This window comes from Ovis canadensis, chromosome 5 (genome assembly GCF_042477335.2).
Source record: "Ovis canadensis isolate MfBH-ARS-UI-01 breed Bighorn chromosome 5, ARS-UI_OviCan_v2, whole genome shotgun sequence".
NCBI lineage: Eukaryota > Metazoa > Chordata > Mammalia > Artiodactyla > Bovidae > Ovis > Ovis canadensis.
In genome coordinates, this window is record NC_091249.1 from 35,726,893 (window position 1) to 35,752,175 (window position 25,283).

General features: G+C 36.7%; 1 protein-coding gene across 5 annotated transcripts in view; it reads left to right on the forward strand.

The window, feature by feature from the left end:
* The window catches only part of RAPGEF6 (Rap guanine nucleotide exchange factor 6), a 220,554-nt gene that overhangs the window by 143,424 nt on the left and 51,847 nt on the right, over nt 1-25,283 (forward strand). For all 5 annotated transcript variants that reach the window (XM_069591597.1, XM_069591598.1, XM_069591601.1 and 2 more), the window contains 4 exons: nt 3,283-3,390; nt 5,035-5,238; nt 8,144-8,252; nt 20,883-21,123. In XM_069591597.1, coding sequence (XP_069447698.1) covers nt 3,283-3,390; nt 5,035-5,238; nt 8,144-8,252; nt 20,883-21,123 — 662 coding nt within the window. The remainder of the gene's footprint in view (nt 1-3,282; nt 3,391-5,034; nt 5,239-8,143; nt 8,253-20,882; nt 21,124-25,283) is intronic.

Here is a 25,283-nt window from a genome sequence, read left to right on the forward strand (position 1 = left end):
AAAGGCAGAAACTGAAATCAGGCTGTGTTGTAGTTATAAATTCAGAAGATGCAGGATAATAGTCTTGCACTTTTGGAGAAGGCAATGGGAACCCGCTCCAGTACTCTTGCCTGGAAAATCGCCTGGTTGGAGGAGCCTGATGGGCTGCAGTCCAGAGTCACGAAGAGTCGGTCATGACTGAGTGACTTCACTTTCACTTTTCACTTTCATGCATTGGAGAAGGAAATGGCCACCCACTCCAGTGTTCTTTCCTGGAGAATCCCAGGGGCGGAGGAGCCTGGTAGGCTGTCATCTGTGGGGTCACACAGAGTCAGACATGACTGAAGTGACTTAGCAGCAGCAGCAATCAAAATACTTGGTGGTTTCAGAAATCAGTAAAACATTTAAAAGTTTGGAAAGAATATTCACCAAGTACATTTTTTCAAGAAGGCTTAGAAACAATCTAAATAGAAAAACATTGCTTTTTCTGAGTTAAAAGACTTCATAATCATTTAAAAACTTTATCTTTTTGAGTTTATCACTGCTGTAACACATTTAGTTGTGGCATTGAGGATTTTTTTTTTTTGCATTTAACATTTAAATAGATTATCTTAACTTTTTAATGGAGTGTTTATACTTTTCATGGAAAAACTAGTAATACTTCAGCTTACTGGTACATAACTACCGATAAACTACCTCAGTAATAGGAAGTTAGTTATTTTAAGAAAAATAAAAGTAGAGCCATAGTTGCCTGGCATATCTTTCTGAGTTCTAGTTTGTGCTAAATCGCTTTAGTCCTGTCCAACTCTATGCAACCCTATGGACAGTAGCCTCCCAGGCTCCTCTGTCCATGGGATTCTCCAAGCAAGAATACTGGAATGGGTTGCCATGCCCTCCTCCAGGGAATCTTCCCAACCCAGGGATCAAACCCTAATCTCTTTTGTATCCTGCATTGGCAGGCGAGTTCTTTACCACTAGCACCACCTGGGAAGCTCTGAGTTATACTTTAAAGGAAATACGTTAGATACAGTAAGTGTCCAAAACTACAGGCTTGCCTTTCCCTTGTTTTTGAAATTATATATAGTTACTTAGATTGCTGAGGAAATAAAGGCATGCTAGAGAATGAACAAAAACATGACTTAGGGACAGCTCAATATTCATGTGTAAAAGGATGAAGTTTGACCTTTACCTTATACCATATTCAGTGTTAGCTCAAAATGGATCAGAGACGTAATGTAAGAGCTAAAACTATAATATTCTTCAAAGAAAAGAAGGAGTTAAAAAAAAAAAAAGACTTTGGATTAAACGATAGTTTTTTAGTGCAAAGCACAGACTTGAGCAATGGATATATAGAATTTCATCAAAATTAAAACATTTTCACATTAAAGGAACTATCAGGAAAAGCAGAACAACACATGGAATAGGAAAATATGTTTGCAAATCGTATGTCTGACAAGGATCTAGTATTCAGAATGTATGAAAAAACTCTTACAACTCAACAACAAAAAGCCAGTATGATTTAAAAATAGACAAAGGACTCAAATAGGTTTTTCTCCCAAGAAGAGATATGAATGGCCAGCAATCACATGCAATAGGTGTTCAGTGTCATTAAACATGGGAAATGCAAATCAAAACCACAGTGATATCCTGCTTCATACCTACTAAGATGACTTACAAAAGGAAATACCAATGATTTCAAGGATGTTGATGTGGAGGAAATGAAATTCCCATACATTGCTTGTAGTAATGTAAAATGGTATAGCTGCTATGGAAAACAGCTCAGCAGTTCTCCCAAAAGTTAAACATAGAATTACGGTGTAATCCAGTAGTTCTACTCCTGAAGTATATAGCCAAAATAGGTTATAGGTGTGCAAACAAAAGTTTGTAAACAAGTGTTCATAGTAACACTATTGATGATGGCCAAAAGGTGGAAACAACCCAAATGTCCATCAGCTGATGAATGGATAAGCAAAATATTGCATACTATATAATGAAATATTATTCAGCTATAAAAAAGTTGGTAAAGAATCTGCAGTGCAGGAGACCCGAGTTCAATCCCTGAGTAGGGAAGATTCCCTGGAGAAGGACATGGCGACCCACTCCAGTATTCTTGCCTGGAAAATCCCATGGACAGAGGATCCTGGCGGGCTGCAGTCCATGGGGTCACAAGAGTTGGACACAGAGCAACTAAACCACCACCATTAAAAAAAATGAAATACTGATACGTGCTGCAACATGTTATAAGCCTTGAAAATGTACTAAGTCAAGCCAGTCATAAAAGATCACATATTGAGTGACAAATCAGAGAGGCAGAAAAGCAAATAGAGGCTGTTCTGGGCTGGAAAGAGGCCAGAATGGTAGGTGGCTGCTTATTGGGAATGGGATTTTCTTTTGTGGTGGTGATAGTGCTCTGGAACTAGGTCACTTGGGGATGACTGTCCACGACTGAGAATGGGCTAAATGCCACTGGGTCGTGCACTTTAAAATGGTTAAAATAGTGGATTTTATGTGTTATTTTACCGCAATTTTAAAAGTGTGTGACTTAAATTATTTGTATTGTTAGGCACTTTTTTTAAAATCTGGATTTTGGAGAAATCTCTGGTTTATTTCTTTAGATTTATCTTGGCTCCTGTGTTTTCTTAATGCTCAGAATGTTTCTTAATATTCTTAATTTTTTTTATGTTTGTTGGACTATAGTTGCTTTATGGTGTTGTATTAGTTTCTGCTGTACTGATTCAGCACAGTGAGTCAGATATAAGTATACCTATATCTCCCCCTTTTTTGGATTTCTTTCCAATATTAGTTCACCACAGAGCATTGAGTAGAGTTCACTGTAAGCACAGTATTTAATTGAACATTCATTTGTTTGTTTTTAACTTTTTTGTTAATCTGTAGCACAGGTTAACAAAGGAATAAATTCCCAACTTTGAAAATTATAGTGTTTACAAAGGAGATTTCAAATTTTTGTTATAATTTCAGTGAAATGTTCTCAGCTAAAGAAATACTTGACATTTGCCTGCCCTTAGAAGTTTGCATTCCCATGTACTTCTTACATGTTAGTGTACAGGCTTGTCTTCTCAGTGAAAGCAGAGGCTTGGTTCTCTCTATTATATAAGGAAGCAAAAGCTCAAACTAAAATGTTCCTCTCTGTTAGAATGAGCCTTTCATGTGTGAGAGGGTGGGCAGAGGGCTTAGCCATAAAGCTCAGTTGTTCCTCAGTTTAGGACTTGCTTTTAGGACTTTATTTTTGCAGGAAGAATTCCTCTCATATAATCGTATGCTGCTTCTTCCATGTTTCCACAGGTAACACGGATTGTATTATTATGGGTAAATAATCATTTCAATGATTTTGAAGGTGATCCTGCTATGACTCGATTTCTAGAGGAATTTGAAAAAAATCTGGAAGATACAGTAAGGCTCAGAATTTTATCTTCTTCAGGGTTTGGGGATTCTTACCAATCTCTTCTGTCCCCCTGCTGAAGAATTGCAACTCAGAATAGCTTTCATCTTTTCCTGTCTTCTGAGAACTTTCAAATCTGTATTCTAAACTTGGGCTCATCCTCTGCTGCTTCAACCCAAACAAAGATCATGCTTCTTCCAGAGTCTTCACTGATTTAGGCATTCAAATACACATATTTATCAGACCTACATTAGACTTTCTAAATCTCCCTTCTGCATGTGATTCCATTTGTTTTTAATATACAACACCTCAGATAATACCCTCAAGGTCTTCTTAACTTTGATGGTAGCTATTTATAAATCTATTTATTCTTCATATTAGATATAAAAACTTTGAACTGCAACTCAGTTGTCTGTTCCAAGCAACTTAAATTTTTAGGAAATAAATAATAATGCAGCTCAGGAGTTAGATTGCCTGAATTAACAACATTCAGACTTTACCACTTGGTAGATACGTGAACTTGGAAAGATTGTCCAACCTTATATGCCTCCATTGTCTTATTTTATAGATAGTAGCCTCTAGGTTGTTGGGATTGTCTTGAGGGTTATAGTGAGCTATGAATATAAGAATCTGCAAACAAAACCTGGCACGGCACCATTGTTATTACAGAGTAGAAGTGGATTAAGTTGAAGAAAGAAGGGGAAATTTCAGATTGTTTTGTCTCTTTCCTTACCTCTTGGTTCCTGTAGCCTATTCAGCAGCACATCTGCTCTATGCAAAATGGGGAGAGTGAACAGGGAACTTGATTAAGAGGCCCATTGAGGCTCACCAACATCATTTGGTGCTTCCATTGCTGGCTCTATAAATATTCCAGGGACTTATGAAAAATAGAAACTATCTTGCAATCATGGGATTTTTTTCCCCCAGTTATCAAGTCAGTCATCAAATATTTACTGAATTCTGCTGTATACTCCAAGCTGTTATATAGGATCAGAAGAGGTGTAAAACTTGGTTTCTACCCTGAGAAAAACTTTAGCTTTTTGTTATGGACATGAGATTTAATTTGATACACTATTTGAGAATAGTTGAATTCTCAGCTGATACATTAAACTGATATAGAACTTGAAAGTTAAAATATTGCTGAGCTTAATGAAGATCTAAAATTATAAGATGAAGATCTAAATTATAAGAATAATATTTCTGAAAGAGATGGAGACTTGCATGTGTCTGAGTATTAGACAATGTTTGGGAAGGTGGTTGAAGTCCTTTAAGGTTTTAAATAAAAGTTTAAAAATATTCTCGTTTTATGTAACAGCTAGGAGATAAGCAGGATGGTAATACAGAATGTGTTATTACTTAGATTCAGAAAATGAAGAAATTTTTTTGTCATCACTATCTGAGTAAGACATCACTTTGAAATCTTTTCTAACTTGTGATTATCTAGAAATTTTAAAAAACCATATCAAGGGATCTTTATTCTTGAGAGTGCTCTAGGGTGGAAGTGTTTCTTTCCTTCAGTTTTATTTACCCATACTTATATATTCTTTATTTACTCTAGTTGTAATAATTTTAGGTTATATTTTTTAAAGCCTTTAGAAAAAAATAATATACATTTATATATATATATATATATGTTACCCCTTTCTACTTTGTAGAAAATGAATGGTCATCTCCGGTTATTGAATATTGCATGTGCTGCAAAGGCTAAATGGAGACAGGTTGTTCTGCAGAAAGCTTCCCGGGAGTCACCTCTGCATTTCAGCCTAAGTGGAGGGAGTGAGAAGGGATTTGGTATTTTTGTTGAAAGTGTGGAACCTAGTAGCAAAGCTGCTGATGCAGGACTGAAACGTGGTGATCAAGTAAGTAAATAACAACCATTTAAAGCCTTTTTATAAGTAATAGGAGTGCTACTTTTCTTATATGCTAATATTCTAGTAAGCATGATCAATTTAAGGAAATACCTTTGAAACCTTTTTTTAGAGGTGGTATTTTTAAATGGTTTATTTTTAAAATGTGTTTGTCATATATCCATTACTCTTACTGGAAAATTCGATATAGCAGGTCCAGAAACAGCCTGGTAGTCTGGCCACTATCAATCTGAATGGTCCTGCCCATCCTCCTAGTATTAGGAAACTCTGTCGTTTGGCAACTTCACAGTATTCCAGAAAGGTCAGTAAGAGAGTTAGCACCCTTGCATGTTTTAAAGGAGTAAGCACTTTTATCCATACCACTCTAAAATTAAGTGGCCAAAGATTTACCATAAATGATGGTTTTGTTTTAAATAATGTTCATATGGTAACAAAACTATTCGGTACATCAGTAAGTAGAGTGAGCTGGTTGAAGGATTAGGAAAAGGAAGGGGAGATACTGGGAGTAAGTAGATAGGGATTTATTCTCTCCATGGAGGCATTAGTAAACTATAGAAAAATATATTTTCAAAAATGAAATTGCTGACAACTTTGTTACTAAAAAAAATACAATACCTCAGTCTTAGTAATCATAGTAATCACATTCTGCAGAGTTAAGGACTGGGCATTTGTATTTTGAACAAAGCTCTCAAAGTCTCATGTATACCAGAGTGGTTTCTCTTCTAGCTAAATCATTTGGAAAGCTGACTTTGTTCCACTTAAAATTTTTGTTTGTTTATGCATTCATTTAGAATGTGACTTTATTTTACTTATAACCACACCGTGGTGGGTTTTGTTTTTTAATTAAGAAGGCATTCACAGGGACTTACCTGGTGGTTCACTGGTTAAAAGAGTCTGTGCTTCTACTGCAAGGGGCACAGGTTCAATCCCTTGTCAGGGAACTAAGATCCCACATGCCACATGGCATGACATAAATCAAGCAAGCAGGCATGCATTCACATTATTAAAAGTTCTGTACTTCAAAACAGTGGCTTTCAACCAGCAGTAATTTTGTCACCCAGGAGACATTTGGTAATGTCTGGAGTTATTTTTGATTGTCATGACTTGGGAATTACTACTGGCATGTAGTGGATAGAGGCCAGGAATACTGCTGAATAGCCAGGAACACCCCGTGACAAAGCAGCCACATGGCAGTTATCCAGCCCAAATATCAGTATCTAAATATCAGTAGTGCAGGGAGTTAAGAAACTAATATAAGTGAATCATATGTTATAATAAAATACTTTAAAATTTAAGAATAAATGATATACTTTTAAAAAAGAAACTCTGACACAAAGTTTTAATGATACTCTCCTTCCTGTAAGGGAGCTTTTTAGAATAGAGATTTCTGGGCTTTACTCAGACTACTCATTAAGAATATCTAGTTGCCAGGAATTTGGAGTCATATATTTATTGGTCAAGTATTTTTTCGTAAATATGTTTAAGAATCTCATTCTTCAAAGAAGAAAAAGAAAAGAATACTTCAGCAGTTTCATTCCTGAGAGAGGAGAGAAATTTATTGTTACTTTACTTCTTCCCTCAGGCCTTCCAAGTATGGTTGAAATTATCTGAGATTTTCAATAAGTCATTTTTTAATATTGTGAATATTCTTTTTTAAGAGTACTTTGGCATCTGCATAAAGTTTCATAAGCTTATTACTAAGAATCATTTTGCACCTGCATACTGCTTGCATTGATCACCTCTACTTCGTCTATGCCACATGGTGCCATTATTTTTATTTATTTCATAGTTGTCTTCCTGTACTTCTGGTACCTTTTCTAGGACTTCTTTCAGAAAGGGCGAATGAGTACTCTAGCTTTGTGTCCCTTACATGTCTAATGATATCTTTGTTCAATGAAGGATAAAAATCTTTGATCACAGTCATTTTTCTCTCAGAACATTGATAGCACAGAAAGGTATCACATCATCTTAATATGGTCCCAAAGAAGCCTAAGCCATTCTGTTCCTTTTTTAGGTGCCTTTGGCCACCTCCACAAATCCCCAAGAGTGATGCTTATAGAGTCTTTATTCTAAGTCCCTGGAATTCAGAATATTCAAGTGATCTGTTAAAAACAAAAAATAGATCTTTTAATTTTATTCCCTGATATTAGATGATCCATGACAGTATTTAGACTTTTTTAAACTCTGGAAATTTAACTTCTGTGATTTTTTTTTTCTTTTTCTTTTCCTAATATTTTTTTTCACTCCTTTTTATCCTTTTGAAATCTCTGTGTCAGCCCTCAAGATCTATCCTCTGTGCTGCCTTTTTTTCCCTCTTCATGTCTTACCTCTTTATCCTTTTTCCTTGGAGTCAGTACTTTTTAAATAAACTAATGATTCTGAGGTACAGCCAGATTTGTGAAGCCCTGGTATGAACGATCAACAATGTCAGATGGAACAAGAGCCCATAACAGTTGTGCTTGTTGCTTTTTGACTGCCTGATTCAGTCAGTGGCAGGAAATGGTATGAGCTATAATTAGAATACCACTTTTAAATGAATTTACCTCTTTTTTAAATGCAATAAATTTGCATTTAGAATACTTCACTAAAATTTGTATACACATACACACAGGTGATAATTTTTATGAGCTGATAACATTATGTTTTAAATTTTTTTCCAGTATTATCCCAGAGGAAATGAACTGAAAAAAAATAATGTTTTTAGTAGAGATTTAGGAAAATACCACAATATAGAGAAAAGCTATTAGACAGTAATTTAACTTCTCACAGATAACTATTGTTCACATATAGGTACATTTTATTTAAGTTTTATTTTTTTACCCATTAAACTTATGGCTGCAGAAATAACTAATACTGTTTCTGTCTTTCTTTGTATTTTTTGAACACTTTCTTCAAGATAATGGAAGTAAATGGACAAAATTTTGAGAATATAACGTTTGTGAAGGCCCTTGAAATTTTGAGGAATAATACTCATCTTGCACTTACTGTAAAGACCAACATTTTTGGTGAGTTTTGTTGTAAAAATCTATTTGACCCCTTTTTTTGGTAATAGAAAAAGTCAACAATGATAAGGAGGATAGTAAAAATACTTAAAACATGTTCCCATCTAAGCTTTTTGAAAATTATAGGATCTTTAATGTTTGAATATAATATTCTGTATTCTAGAATTTTCATTTTTTATTTGTATTTGATTATTTTGAATTCTTTGTTAAAATAAGTATACAACTGCACTTAGTCATTTATGAAATGTCTACTCAGTATTATGCACTGTACTTCGCCTGGAAATACTCAATGAAACATAGAAGTCATAGGCTTTTTTTTCTTCCTGCTAACGTGCAAATCAGTCTACCTCTAGTGAAATAGCATTATCAGTGCCAGTTAGCTGTTTTATGGAAATGAATAGAGTGAAACATTGAAGTAATTAATCAGTGAATTGCTGATTTTTAAGAGCAATATACTCTGCCTTTCTTTGTCAAACTGTTGGTTCACTTCAGTTCAGTCGCTCAGTTGTGTCTGACTCTTTGCAACCCCATGAACCGCAGCTCGCCAGTCCTCCCTGTCGATCAGCAACTCCCGGAGTTGACTCAAACTCATGTCCATTCAGTCAGTGATGCCATCCAACCATCTCATCCTCTGTCGTCCCCTTCTCCTCCTGCCCTCAATCTTTCCCAGCATCAGGGTCTTTTCCAGTGAGTCCGCTCTCCACATCAGGTGGCCAAAATACTGGAGTTTCAGCTTCAACATCAGTCCTTCCAGTGAACACCCAGGACTGATCTCCTTTAGGATGGACTGGTTGGATCTCCTTGCAGTCTAAGGGACTCTCAAGAGTCTTCTCCCAACACCACAGTTCAAAAGCATCAATTCTTCGGTGCACAGCTTTCTTTATAGTCCAACTCTCACATCCATAAATGACTACTGGAAAAACCATAGCCTTGACTAGATGACCCTTTGTTGACAAAGTAATGTCTCTGCTTTTTAATATGCTATCTAGGTTGGTCATAGCTTTTCTTACCAAGGAACAAATATCTTTTAATTTCATGGCTGCAGTCACCATCTGCAGTGATTTTGGAGCCCCCCAAAATAAAGCCAGCCACTGTTGCCACTGTTTCGCCATCTATTTGCCAAGAAGTGATGGGACCGGATGCCATGATCTTCATTTTCTGAATGTTGAGCTTTAAGCCAACTTTTTCACTCTCTGCTTTGACTTTCATCAGGAGACTCTTTAGTTCTTCTTCACTTTCTGCCATAAGGGTGGTGTCATCTGCATATCTGAGGTTATTGATATTTCTCCTGGCAATCTTGATTTCAGCTTGTGCTTCCTCCAGCCCAGCATTTCTCATGATGTACTCTGCATATAAGTTAAATAAGCACGGTGACAATATACAGCCTTGACGTACTCCTTTTCCTGTTTGGAACCAGTCTGTTGTTCCATGTCCAGTTCTAACTGTTGCTTCCTGACCTGCATACAGGTTTTTCAAGAGGCAGGTCAGGTGGTCTGCTATTCCCATCTCTTTAAGAATTTTCCACAGTCTGTTGTGATCCACACAGTCAAAGCAGAAATATATGTTTTTCTTAAACTCTCTTGCCTTTTTGATGATCTAGCAGATGTTGGCAATTTGATCTCTGGTTCCTCTGCCTTTTCTAAATCCAGCTTGAGCATCTGGAAGTTCACAGTTCATGTATTGCTGAAGCCTGGATTGGAGAATTTTCAGCATTACTTTACCAGCATGTGAGATGAGTGCAATTGTGTGGTAGTTTGAGCATTCTTTGGCATTGCCTTTCTTAGGGATTGGAATGAAAACTGACCTTTTCCAGTCCTGTGGCCACTGCTGAGTTTTCCAAATTTGCTGGCATATTGAGGGCAGCACTTTCACAGCATCATCTTTCAGGATTTGAAATAGCTCAACTGGAATTCCATCACCTCCACTAGCTTTGTTCTTAGTGATGCTTTCTAAAGCCCACTTGACTTCACATTCCAGGATGTCTGGCTCTAGGTGAGTGATCACACCGTCATGATTATCGGTTCGTGAAGATCTTTTTAATACAGTTCCTCTGTGTATTCTTGCCACCTTTCTTAATATCTTCTGCTTCTGTTAGGTCCATACCATTTCTGTCCTTTACTGAGCCCATCTTTGCATGAAATGTTCCCTTGGTATCTGTAATTTTCTTGAAGAGATCCCTAGTCTTTTCCATTCTGTTGTTTTCCTCTATTTCTTTGCATTGATCACTGAGGAAGGCTTTCTTATCTCTCCTTGCTATTCTCTGGAACTCTGCATTCAGATGCTTATATCTTTCCTTTTCTCCTTTGCTTTTCACTTCTCTTCTTTTCACAGCTATTTGTAAGGCCTCTTCAGACAGCCATGTTGCTTTTTTGCATTTCTTTTCCATGGGGATGGTCTTGATCCCTATCTCCTGTATAGTGTCAGGAACCTCCACCCATAGTTCATCAGGTACTCTTGTCTATCAGATCGAGTCCCTTAAATCTATTTCTCACTTCCACTGTATAATCATAAGGGATTTAATTTAGGTCATACCTGAATGGTCTAGTGGTTTTCCCCACTTTCTTCAGTTTAAGTCCTAATTTGGCAATTTGGGCAGATCATGTGGTTCATGATCTGAGCCACAATCATCTCCTGTTCTTGTTTTTGCTGACTGAATAGAGCTTCTCCATCTTTAGCTGCAAAGAATATAATCAATCTGATTTCAGTATGGTACTTTAAGTGTGTTTTGATTTTGTAACTATTTGAATTCAGCAAGTCTAAGCTTCTGCTTTTAACTTAATCTACTATTTGGTGGTTTTTTTTTTTTTTTTAAGCTTTTGAGAAAGACTGCAACTTAGTCTTCATAGGATTTTCTCTCAAATTTTGAGAAGGGCAACAGTAAAAACAATATAACAGTTGGAAACTATCAAAGAAAATTTAAGAGTCTTTACGTAGTAAGAATGAAAAAATTCTCTACATTATTTAGGTTGAATTTTGAGAAATAAGAGTTGAATTTGAAAGCTCTGCCTATGGAAAAGTGTGTGTGTGTACGTTTCCCCTCACTTTGGCTTCTCCTAATACTGCACTTAGTCATAATGGAAAAGGAAACATTTGGTGTTTTTCCTCTTTTTACTTGAGTCCCTTTTATTAAATGACATCATGCTAAATCTGGCATATAGCAGTCTATTAGGAATTTACAAATATTGTATAAGCTTACTTATTTTTAGCATAATAAACCTATGCTAAAAATTCATAGTTTTTGAATTTCCTAGACTTTGGGCTAGTATCTAGAAGTGCCATCTTTTGGGTTAAACTGAAAGGATTCTAATTTTGAAAAATATGGAAGCAGAGGTTATTCTGACACTTAAAGCAAATTAGTTTCTCAATTCCGTTTCTGCAGCTCTGTTTCATAGGTTTAAAAACATCAATATCTTTTAAAGTTTTTTTGTTCCTGGCATATAATAATTATTAACTAGTATCAAATGTGGTTGTGTATAAAAACATGGAGATAGTATAATGTAGTGGTTAACATCATAGACCCTGGGAAACAAAATTGATCTGAAGGATGCAAGAGGAAGAGAAACCACAGCCTCCGAACTCTTTCAATAGTGAGAAACAATTGCCCAAAGAACCCTAGACTGAATGTTGCAGAGCGTGAGAGTTCTGTGGTGCCACAGAAGGCGGCCCATACCCTCAAGAGCTCCCTACTTGCCCCAGCCAGAGTGTAGTCAGCCAACGTTCTCCCCATGCAGAATGCTGAAGAGTATCTCAAAGTAATATAAGTAAAACACTTGCTGAAAGGAAGTATTTTAGTCTGGCTGTGATGTCTGGAATAAAGTCCCAGTAACTCTGGCATTACATGAAAGACAGTTACTGAGAAAAATAAGTCTTAAAGCATGCAGAGACATATTTTAGTAAAAAAAAGACAGACACTGAATAGAAGGAAAAGATGAGTTGAAGAAATCACCTTTATGGAACAAAAAAATACAAAATGCAATTGAGTACTATTCCAAGAGATCTAAAAGAAAATATGAAGAAGAAAGTATTTAGAAAACAATGGCAGAGGCCATGTCAGAATGAAAAATCAGGACGTGACTCCCAATTCAAAGAGCCACCTGTAATCTGAGCAAAATTAATTTAAAAAACTTGTCAACTTACTGTTTCTGGTGTTGACTGAGAACAACTGAAAGGGCTGGCTAGCGAAGAGCTACGTGTTATTAAACAGAGAAATTAGACCTCAGAGAGGTAAACTGGAGCCATTAAATCTGCTGCAGAGCATTTACCAGTACAATACAGGGAAAGCAACTAAGAGACTGAGCCTTTTTTTTTTTAGCAATAGACTCCCAGGAAAAGGGCAAAGATTTTGAATCCTGTAGTTGCTAAAAGCAACTGGATGTGTGTGATCTGTTACCAGTTGTCTAAGACTGTACACTCCCCCTCAAAAGGATGTTTTTTCCCCAGGGCTATACTCAAGGCAACATGAAACCCATATGTGAATATTATAATGCAGACCAAAAAGGACCCAGAAGAAGCCTGACAAGGAATGGGAAGGGAAACTCCTAAAGCTCAGACAGAGTTAGAAAATTCCCACAGGTTTTTTTTTTTTTTCCTTCCCCGACTCTTGTTTTTCCATTCTCTCAGGCCCCAGCCTCCAAGCAATCCAGTGGCATTGCCTCACAAAATGTTCTTCACCCCTTAGTGGAGCTGAGGCTTCAAGAAAGCAAGGCCAAGGTCACTGCTTCTCCCCCTTCACACCCCCTCCCGCCCCCCCCCCCCCCCCCCACACACACACACTGTCCTCTTCTGTTTGGCCCCTGAGGCACTGCAGCAGACAGTTTGGAGGCCTAAGGAACTAGAAAGTGTACCAGGTTGTTAACTGACATGAAGGAAGCAATCCCATAAAGTTGTTTATGAAATCCTAGGCTCACCCACATGCTATAGGTACATGAATCTGGTTCTGTTTAGCGTATCATGGACTTTGAGAACTGGCACAAGCAGACCTCTGCTTAGGTCCCCGCCTGAGCACTAGGTGGTACAAAGTGGACTCATCTGTATAGCACTGCAGTGGGTTTGAAAATTAAACACTGGACCGCAACTCAAAGGAGGCTAAGCAGAAATACCCACATTTTCCATAGGTTGCAGATAGGACTCAGCAGTTTTGACAGTAGCAAGGAGTCCTCGTTACAGTTTTCTTTGTATTTATTTTATATGGGGTTTGCTCAGCGTTTGAATTTTGCATTGATGTTACTCATCAGTTTTCAAAATTTCATGGCCATTATTAATTACTACTGCCCCTCTTTCTTTCCTTTGCATGTGGGAAATCAGTCACTTATATAATAGAATATTTGTGTCCCAACTATTTATTACATTCTGTTCTGTTCTTTCTAACTTTAGCTTTGTGTTTCAGTTTGGATATTTTCTAATGACCTGTGTTTAAGAAAGTTACACCATTTTCTGCTGTACCCAGTCTGATGATAAATGCATGCCTTGAATTTAATTTTAGATATTTTTCAGTTCTGGAATATTTACTTGAATCTCTTATAAACTTCAGTTCTTTGTTGCACTTCTTCATCTTTTAATCCATTTTATCTCTTTTCCTCTGTGTTCTTCAATGTAAAGATTATAAAATCCTTGTGAATTAACTCTAACATTTGGATTATCTTTTACTCTTTTTTTCCCTCTGGCTATTTTCTTTCCTTGAATCTTAAAATTTTTTACTGTATGCTGTACTTTGTATATAAAGAAACCTTAGTAGTAAAGTTAGTTTTCACAGATAGGATTTGCCATTTCCTTTGTTTAATCACATAGAGTAAGGGGAATTGAGCTGGGTCAGGCTGAGTTGCAGAATTACTTAAGCTGTGTCCATTGGTTTCAAGATGACAGCAAACTTGTCATGTGCTTGATATAGGCCCCTTCTCTAGTGGAACTTGGTCTCTAAGCAGAGACTGAAAAATTTCACTGCTTTTTCACCTTTGTCTTCCCAACCACTTCCCCACCTCCAAAGTCTCTTGATTCAGAATCTGGTAGCTTTGTCTCCTTTTTCATAATTCTTTCCTTCAGAGATTTTGAGCCTAGCTCTTCAGCTTCCCACCCCAAGCCAATAAATCTGTTGTGTGTTTGTTGGTCGTCTCTCCCTGTTGTGTGATTTTGTTTCCCGAGTACCATGAGATTCTAAGAAATTTCCAGCCTCATGCCTTGTCTTACAGTAGAGATATTTCATGAAGAGAAGTGACGCTGCTTTGGTGCTTCTCTGTGTTCCAGTTTTGTTGCCATTGCTTGCACCCATCAAAGCTTCTTTTGCCTCTAGGAGTCCCTCTACCTGATCCTCACCTCCTGTTTATGTTTAGACTCAGCAAATGTCCCCAGAGAAGAAAACAGCTGGCAGTCTCTTGTTTACCCTCTTCCTGCTCTGGAGTTTGCATTCATCTGTTCCTCTTACTTTCTGCAACTTTCTAACATCTGTAAATATCCCACCACTCAGATAATTTATGATAAGCATTTTAATCATTTAATAAAAGTAATACATACATGTTTTACAAATTATACTAAAGAAGGACACCCAGTGGGACCATATTGGGTGTACAGTGTGTTATACCTTTCCACAGTAGTTTGTACCAGTTTATTTCTTTTATAATTGTTACTGCATCAAATTCCATCACACTGTTACCATAATCTATTAATCTGGTGTTTCATGCTGCTGGATGTTTTAGGATTGTTCATAGTTTTTCCTATTTACAATGATGTAATAAATATCCTTTGTATTTATCTTTTATGTTTATGTAGATATAGATATAAGATAAATTTCTCTGAGTGGAATTACCGTTATAGTTACTTTGGTTTTACTTTGTTAAAGTTCCCCAATCTGTTTATAAATTTCATTCATCAGTGTATAAGAATGCCTCTGCAGTGGGTTTAATAAGCTTTTTAATTTCTCGTATTATTGCCTTTAATAATGAGGGAAGTTGAGCACCTTTTTTATGTGCTGCTAAGTCGCTTCAGTCGTGTCTGACTCTGCGCGACCCTGTAGACGGCAGCCCACCAGGCTCCTCCGTTCTAGGGATTCTCCAGGTAAGAACGCTGGAGTGGGTTGCCACTTCCTTCTCCAGTGCATGAAAGTGAAAAGTGAAAGTGGAGACTTCCCTGGTGGTCCAGTGGCTAAGACTCTGCACTCATAATGTAGAGGGCCCCTGTTCAAGCCCTGGTCAGGGAACTAGATCCCACATGCTGCAACTAAAAAATCCTGGATGCTGCAATGAAGACTGAAGATCCCACATGCTGTAGTTAAGACCTGGTGTAGCCAAATAAATAAATAAATATTTTAAAAAATAATTTTTTTTTAAAAAAAAGTGAAAGTGAAGTCGCTCAGTCGTGTCTGACTCTTCGCAACCCCATGGACTACAGCCCACCAGGCTCCTCCGTCCATGGGAGTTTCCAGGCAAGAGTACTGGAGTGGGTTGCCATTGCCTTCTCCGTTTTTATGTGTTAACATTTCTTTTTTACAAACAGTCTTTTTGACTTGTCCATTATATGTTAAGTTATTCATCTTTTATTGATTTGTTTGAATGTCTAATAAGTAAAGAAAAGTTTTCTTGTGTCTGTAGGTTGCACATATTTTCCCCAGGTTATCTTTTGACTTTCCATGTTCATTTGTTTTGGTTTGTGTGTGTAAATACATATAAACATATATATAGACACTAAGAAATCTTTAGTTTTTGTATAGTCAAATTTATTAAGCATTTCGTTTATTCTTGGACACTTTCATCTTACGTTCATATGTTATATCTAATATTGATGCTTAATGTTTTCTAATTATGTTAGTTTTCCGTCCATTAATTTTTGTTCCTCACTATTTTTTTAGTTTAACATAATCATTTCTTTATCCACAAAAGATGCAGAATTTTACTTAATATTATATACGTAAGTCCAGTAAAGATATAAATTACCTTGTAAACTCTTGAATCACCTTACATACACTCTGCAGCCAGCGATATCTGCTGCCTGCAAATTCCTGTTGCTCTTAACAGGAAGTTCAAACACCTTACAGTAACTTTATCAGGCCCTTTTTCTTCCTTGTTCTTCGGTCATCTTTTTTCTTAAACTTTCCTTCTGCCACAGGTGCTTTAAACTTGAGATTTCCTCTACCTAGAATTACTCCTCCTACTCCCTTTGCCTAGTTAAAATCAACTCACTTTACTGATCTCTTCTTACATGGTGACTTAATGAAGGAAGATTTTCTTTCTCTTGCTGTCTTAACTAGTTCCTCTAGTTGTGTTCTGTCCGATCCATTTATCATTGACTGATTGTATGTTTCATAACTGAAACAATCTGCAAACATCAAGCATAGTCTTCGACTATTCAAAGGTCAGTAAATATTTTTGGAATGAATCAGTATCTTGACTTTAGCTCAAAAAAGCATTTTTATTTTTACCACATGACTTAAAGTGAATTTTTTTTAGAAACTGCATTGTTGTTGTTGTTCAGTTGCTGAGTTGTATCCGACTCTTTGTGACCCCCAGACTGCAACATGCAGGGCTTCCCTGTCCATCACCTCCCGGAGCTTTTTCAAACTCATGTTATTGAGTTGGTGATGCCATCTAACCATCTGGTCCTCTTTCATCCCCTTCTCCTCCTGCCTTTGGTCTTTCCCAGCATCAAGGTCTTTTCTAATGAGTCAGCTCTTTGCATCAGGTGGCCAAAGTATTAGAGCTTCAGCTTCAGCATCAGTTCTTCCAGTGACTATTCAGGGTTGATTTCCTTTAGGATTGACTGGTTTGGTCTCTTTGCAGTCCAGAGGACTCTCAAGAATCTTCTCCAAAGCCACAATTCAAAAGCATCAGTTGTTGAGCGCTCAGCCTGATTTATGGTCCAACTCTCACATCCAAATATGACTACTGGAAAAATCATAGCTTTGACTGTACAGACCTTTGTTGGCAAAGTAATGTCTCTGCTTTTTAATATGCTATTTAGGTTGGTCATAGCTTTCTTCCAAGGAGCAAGTCTTTTAATTTCATGGCTGCAGTCACCATCTGAAGTGATTTTCAGTTCAGTTCAGTCGCTCAGTCGTGTCCGACTTCTTGCGACCCCATGAATTGCAGCACGGCAGGCCTCCCTGTCCAGCACCAACTCCTGGAATTCACTCAAACTCACGTCCATCGAGTCGGTGTTGCCATCCAGCCATCTCATCCTCTGTCATCCCCTTTTCCTCCTGCCCCCAATCTCTCCCAGCATCAGAGTCTTTTCCAATGAGTCAGCTCTTCTCATGAGGTGGCCAAAGTACTGGAGTTTCAGCTTTAGCATCATTCCTTCCAAAGAACAGAGCCCAAGAAATAAAGTCTGTCTCTGTTTCCATTGTTTCCCCATCTGTTTGCCATGAAGTGATGGGACCAGATGCTATGATCTTAGTTTTTTAAATGTTGAGTTTTAAGCCAGCTTTTGCACTTTCCTCTTTCACCTTCATCAGCAGGCTTTTTAGTTTCTCTTCACTTTCTGCCATAAGAGTGGTGTCATCTACATACCTGAAGTTACTGCTATTTTCCCCCGGCAATCTTGAATCCAGCTTGTGCTTCTACTAGCCCAGCATTTCACATGAGGTACTCTGAATTTATGTTAAATAAGCAGTGTGGCAATATACAGCCTTGACATACTCCTTTCCCAGTTTTCAACCAGTCTGTTGTTCCATGTCTAGTTCAGGCTTTTGCTTCTTGACCTGCTACGGGTTTCTCAAAAGGTAGGTAAGGTGGTCTGGTATTCCCATCTCTTGAAGAATTTTCCAGTTTGTTGTAATCCACACAATCAAAGGCTTTAGCATAGTCATTGAAGCAAAAGTAGATGTTTTTTCTGGAATTTTCTTGCTTTTTCTGTGATTCAGCAGATGTTAGCAATTTGATCTCTGGTTCTTCTGCTTAAACATCTGGTTCTGGTTCTAAATTCAGCTTAAACATCTAGAAGTTCTCCATTCACTTACTGTTGAACCCTCACTTGAAGGATTTTGAGCATTACTTTACTAGTGTGTGAGATGAGTGCAATTGTGCGTTAGTTTGAACATTGTTTGGCATTGCCTTTCTTTGGAATTGGAATGAAAGCTGACCTTTTCCAGTCCTGTGGCCACTGCTGAGTTTTCCAAATTTGCTAGCATATTGAGTGCTGCACTTTGATAGCATCATCTTTTAGGATTTGAAACAGCTCAACTAGAGTTCCACCACCTCCAGTAGCTTTGTTTGTAGTGGTGCTTCCTAATGCCTACTTGACTTTGCACTCCAGGCTGTCTGGTTCGAGGTGAGCGATCAGACCATCTTGGTTATCTGGCTTATAAAGATCTTTTTTGTATAGTTTTTCTGTGTATTCTTGCTACCTCTTCTTAATATCTTCTGCTTCTGTTAGGTCCATACCATTTCTGTCCTTTATTGTGCCCATCTTTGCGTGAAATGTTTCTTTACTATCTCTGATTTTCTTGAATAGATCTCTCATCTTCCCATTTTATTTTTTTCCTCTATTTCTTCACATTGTTCACTTAGGAAGGCTTTCTTATTTCTCCTTGCTCCTCATTCAGATTGGTATATCTTTCCTTTTATCCTTTGCCTTTCACTTCTCTTCTTTTCCCAGCTATTTGTAAGGCTCTTCAGATAACCATTTTGCCTTTTTTGCATTTCTTTTTCTTGGGGATGGTTTTGATCACCATCTCTTGCACAGTGTTATGAGCCTCCATGCACAGTTCTTAAGGCACTCTGTCTACCAGATTTAATGCCTTGAACCTATTTGTCATTTCCGCTATATAATTGTAAGGGATTTGATTTCAGTCATACTTGAAGGACCTAGTGGCTTTCCCTACTTTATTCAAGTCTCAGTTTTGCAATAAGTTCATGATTTGAGCCACAGTCAGCTCCCAGTCTTGTTTTTGCTGACAGTTATAGAGCTGCTCCATCTTCGGCTGCAAAGAATTTAATCAGTCTGATTTTGGTGTTGACCATCTGGTGACGTCCATGTGTATAGTCTTCTGTTGTGTTGTTGGAAGAGGATGTTTGCTATGACCAGTGTGTTCTCTTGGCAACACTCTCTTAGCCTTTGCCCTACTTCATTTTATACTCCCAAGGCCAAACTTTCCTGTTACTCCAGGATCTCTTTACTTCCTACTTTTGCATTCCAATTTCTGTATGATGAAAAGGACATCTGTTTTTGGTGTTAGTTCTAGAAGTTGACCTATCTTTGAAAGGTGACTCCTGAAGGTTTCCAGTTTCTTGAAGACAGAAAATGTGCTTTTTCATAAGCTTTCAATGTACTTTGGTAATGTGATATCATCCTGGTTGAAACTTTCTAAAATGGTCAAGTCAATAATTAAATACCAAGCTGTTCACGTTGTAATGTTTCAGTGGCTTTCTCTACTTGAGTCTTACTAGTAAGTCCTTTGATGTTCTAGGAAACTATGGATTTATTCCAGAAACAACAGAAAAGATGACAATTTGCTGTGTTTGAGATTTCAGTGGGTACATTTATATAATTTATAGCTTTTCTTTTATAACGGTACAGAGTCATACTACTCATAGCTGTACTTCCTGTTAAGCTGAGGTCTGAGTCTTAGGTGGCTAAAGACCTGCATGTTCAAAAGTATGCAGCCACCATCCCTCCCAGGTATCATCAGTCTTCAGGACTGTTGTCTTCTACTTTAGCATTTATCTTTTTAGTTGTTGTTGTTGTTTTCCTTCCCCTGTAGCAGTTGATCTGTCTTCTTTGAGAACACATTTAGGACAGGACAGCCAAAGAATAACTATTGTGACATTAGTTAATGAAAAGCAGTTCACATAGATTTTCCTAACTGGTAAATGAGATGCCTAAAACTTCTAGATATAGAGCTTTATAAAGATTTATCTTTGTTTTATCTCATCCCAGGGAGGTACAGGCCCTCTTACAAGGTGAAAAACTGGATCTCAGCAAAGAGATTGCTGGAAAGGCAAGTTCTCCACTGTGCTTGCACCCTCCTTGAGGATGAAATATAACTCACCAGACTTAGGATTGATAGGAAGTTATCTACAAATGCTTGGTTTTTCACTTCAGACCACTATAGTAAATGCTTGTTAGTGACTTTCACTTTGCTGAGTGACTTAAGTCTCATAGATGTTCCATTGAGGAAATTGTCATATATTACAAAATTTAGTATTATTTGTTTCTGGTAAAAGCAGGTCCAGAAGGGCTCCTCCTCTTTTTTTGTATTTTGATGGTTAAAGTTTGCAAAACGAGGCCTGACTTGTAGTATTTACATCTCATCTCAAATGATAAGGGATAAAATATAAATCATAGAATCTAAGTACCTTTTTCTATAAAATCTGAATTGATTAGCAATTAAATTGTTCATTACCTAAATAGGAGACCTTGGGCTTTTGAAACATGCTGGCAATCTGCCCACTTCGCTTCTGTTTTCACCAGTGAATTTCTTTTATCACTATTGGTCAGCATCAGAATTGCAGTCAGGTATAAAAGATGAAAAGTGAATATAGCTGATTAATGAAGAGTGAGTATAAATTTTATAATGCAGTGAGATTTAATGAATAATGCTGTGAAAGGCCGGATGATAGAAAACAACTATGTTTATCTAAAATTTGTCATTGATATAAAACCTTTCTAATGAAAAGAAATGACAGTTTTTTTAATTTATTTCCACAGTGTTCAAAGAGTTACTTAGTAGAACTGAACAAGAGAAATCTGGTGTTCCTCATATTCCCAAAATTGCTGAAAAAAAAAGTAATCGCCACTCAATCCAGGATGTACCAGGAGATCTTGAACAGACATCACAGGAGAAAGGAAATAAGAAAATAAAAGCAAATACTGTTTCAGGTGGAAGAAACAAAATCAGGAAAATTTTGGATAAAACACGATTTAGTATCTTGCCTCCAAAACTGTTTAGGTAGGTAATGACAATCTCTAATGTAGGCATGTTCCTATTGACTATAAAGTTTTTTATGGAAAAAGGGAAGTTGGGTCACTTTTAGTTTTTATACAGCTATTGCATCATGCAATCTATAAGCAATCCATAAATAATTAAGAATAAATTCTAAATGTCTCATTACTTCCATGAAGTTATCATTGTTAGATTATATAGTCTTCCATTAACCTTGATCTGAATTTTAGAAAAGACTGTTCATTTTATTTTATGAAATCTCTTTTTTTGTATACATTTGGTCCACTGTCAGTCCCATGATCTACAAATTTGGACATCTTCAAACTTGAGACATATTCACTGATACTATTTTTTTTTTTGTCTTTCAAATCTTTCTTTTATTGCATTATTTATTCCCTCTTGAATTCTAAAGCTAACCTTTTATATCAAATCTATTTCTGTTTTCAAAACAAAATATCACCAAATCTGAGTAGAACCTCAGGATTTTAAATGCAGATTAAATGCTGATAAAATGAATCCAGTGTCATGACTGGGAATTACTGTAATACATATTATATCTGTGTATATTTTATAGTGTCCACTTTCTAAAGTAATCAGAAAAGTTAAAATCAAATAAAGTACTTAGCACATAGTAGTCACTCAATATTTGCTGAAGTAAGGCAATGAATCAGTGAAAGGAAAGAAAGTGTATTCAAAGAAAATACTGAGTTTGGCTCTTGAGAGTACCTTGTACTGTGCCAGGTGATAATTACAGAGCTGCAAAGAGGTAGTCCCTGCCTTTAGGGGATTCATAGCAGGACCCTTTTATTCTTCACACATTTATTATAAACTAGGCACAATATCCAGAGATAGAAATAGTGAAAGTAGAACGAGTTTTTTACCCTTGTAAGACCTGGTCATCTAAAACGGAAAATGAGCAAGTGGTCCATTACAGGGTGGTAATTATTTTGATACGTACAAAGGCAGAAACAAGCTTGGCAGATTTGGGTAGACTGTGTTTCTCAGTGCATACCTAACGATGAAGCATTATAGATAGGTTAGTGAATGACTGAATATTATGCTAAAGGTATGGACTTCATGTCATAATAGGGGGCCATCAAAGACATGTGATGTGGTAAGATTTACTCTTTGAAGATCTTTTAGCTGTGGTAGTGATTTGGGGTTGACAGTGCAACACAGTATAGCAATAACAGCAAGATTAACTAGGAACGAGGTGAATGTCAGCTCTTATCTTTTACTTAAAAATGTTTAAGAATTTTCTGATCAGAAAATGCCTCATCAGTTTTTATTTTCAACTCTGGGAAACACATTTATTCTTCATTTAATTTGGAGCTCACAGAAAATTGAAACATCCTGAGCTGTGTTCATAATGTTTCTTGTTTTTATAAAATTTATTAGTCATTCTTTTTTGAGTGACTGTTCTCCTTGAGGCTTTAAAAAAATCATAACTTTAGCAAAATTATTTTAATATGAGCATACTGTAGTATGATAGCAGCATGGGAAACACTTTTATATAAGACTAAACTTTCTCACAAATGAGATTTCAATAACGAAATTATTAGAGGGACCAGCTCACACTGAAGAGATTGGAGACAGTTTGGGATGACCAGAAGTCTGCATGAACACACTGAGGAAAAGGAAAAGGAATGGAAGGTCAGAAGGGAGAAGAATTCACACAGGGCGTTCCTCAGGAGTAATGCCCAGAGTTCCATTTCCAGAAGCCCTTGGGGTGTTTGATCTGGAAAACATGTATTTCCTGTAACAGTCTCATTTTGAGCACTTCGTGGCATAGTTGTGACATGTGTCATCAAAAGCCAGAGAACACCATGATTGCAATTAGTTTGTCACGTTTCACCCAGCTATATTCAGTTGTCGGGCATCTAAATCAATATCTCATCTCTATAGTGTTTCCTTCAGGAAGTGGGAATTGGTTACTCCAGTTGGTGTCTATCTTTGCCTACAGCAGGAGGCATGGAAATTGAGTTGGCTGGGAGCAGTCTTTTGAGTGTGTTCAAGCACTGTTTGTTTATATTAGGACCCCTCTAAAATGAAAGATCTAGTAAAAATTATTTTACTTAAACTCAGAGGGATTTTTGTTGTTAGTCAGCAAGCATTTATTGAGTCTCTCCCTTGTGGCAGCAGAAGTTTGTTGGCTGTGAATAAAATATGAATAAAATGCTGCCTTTCTTGAGTTAACATTAAACGGATCATCTCTTCTAAACATAATGCTAATAATTTCAACTGTAAAAATACCCCCCAAAAAACCAGATTATTTTGGTAGCAATCATAACAGTTTTCTACTGGACCCTATTTTGCAGGGAAAATGAATTTGTTTTAGATTAGATACTTATATATGTCATATTTCTTGGTACTTAATCATTAGATGAATTCAGACAACCTCTTTTGCTACACACACATGCACACACGGAGATGAGTAGAAGTTCAGTAGGCACAGAACACGAATGAGATGTTCTGCATCAGTAATAATCAAGAATAGGGAATTTGCTGGTGGTCCAGTGGTTAGGACTCAGCGCTTTCACAGCCCTGAGACTCTGGGCCCTGGTTCAACCCCATATCAGGGAACTAAGATCCCACAAACTGCACAGCAAGGCCAAAAAATTAAAATGATCATCGTCATCATTAGTTGTTCTTTATCCATAGTATAATAAAATTGCAAAATTTTCGGGAGATGTCCAGCTACAAGAAACTGGTTAAATTAAATTGTGCTATTTACTGTGAAATGACTAGAAGGAAAAAGGTTGATTATAGTTTTCTCTAAGTAGCTTTATAGGTAAATTTTCCATTTCTTGCTTGCTTCCTTGTTTTTTGTATTAAAATTTTTTTTTTGGTTTGAATATTTATTTTTTAATTAGGAAGAATTTTTCATGAGCTTAATTCCGCAGTTTCCAGTATGGCTTCTCTGTGTCTGGACTTTCTGGAATAGGCACTTGGCTCTGGCTTTTGTAGCACGAGAGTTGTCATAGAAATACTGTAAGAGAGAATGTCCACATCTATAAGAGGAGTAAGGATACTGAATATAAGGAAGGAGGAAGGATACTGAATATAAGACTCAGTAATTCCCCAAATACCTAACCATGACATTTTAAAATGAAAGAATGCTCCTAAAAATTACATGTGGAAAAAAAGGTCTAACTGATTTTGAATAATATCCTCAAATTAAGACATAGCAATGTGCATTTTCTTGGCCTGAAAATCAGGAAATCTGATCTCCTATTATTTTTTTAATTATAGCTTTTATTTTGTTTTATTTAATCACGGATTGCCCAATCAAGTATCTAATTCATTGTAACAGTCCCGGAAGTAGATTGCCTTGTTTGGTTATTAGAAATTACTTTTTTCCTCTCCATTTATTGTTAGCTTTCATTCTGTGTTTGTTTTTAATATTGGTATTATTTTTGTTTGCAAACTGTTGATGTTTATGCAGCCTTTTTGGTTTCATACTCTGAAACTAAAATATACTTTTAAGTAAATTCAGTATCAAGAATTACTGAGGAATTTTTCAAAACTATCTTGTTTCTGTTACTGCATCATCTTCTCAGGAGACTGTTTTGGTAAGAAATGACATGTTTGCAAATAGGCATTATTAATTCAGCTTCCAAACAAGCATGGATATTTTGCCAATTAGATACTGTTTCATGTCATAGCATGGGTTGTACATAACATTAGTATAGTTTTCATTTGTATATGCTTTCACCTTAGTTACCATGAATTTGTTACCAGCTTTACTTTATTATAGCTTTTCCATGTCGTATCTATTGCTTATTAAAAAGCAAAAGTAATGTTAAATAACATCAGTAAGAGAGAAAAAGACTTTTAGTATTTCATGTACTTCTTAGTCTCTGTAGTAAATTCTAGTTTATTGCAAAAGTGAAAAAAAAGTGAAGTCGCTCAGTCGTACCTGACTCTTAGCGACCCCATGGACTGCAGCCTACCAGGCTCCTCCATCCATGGGATTTTCCAGGCAAGAGTACTGGAGTGGGTTGCCATTGCCTTCTCTGAGTTTATTGCAAGTGACAGCCAATTCCCGAAATAGTAAATTGTAACTTTTTAATATTGTTAAAATTGTTTAGACTTTGATTATTAGTAGAAACAGCTAATCTTTTTAACAGTTTGCTTCCTTGGATTTAGTTAACCTGACTATGTCC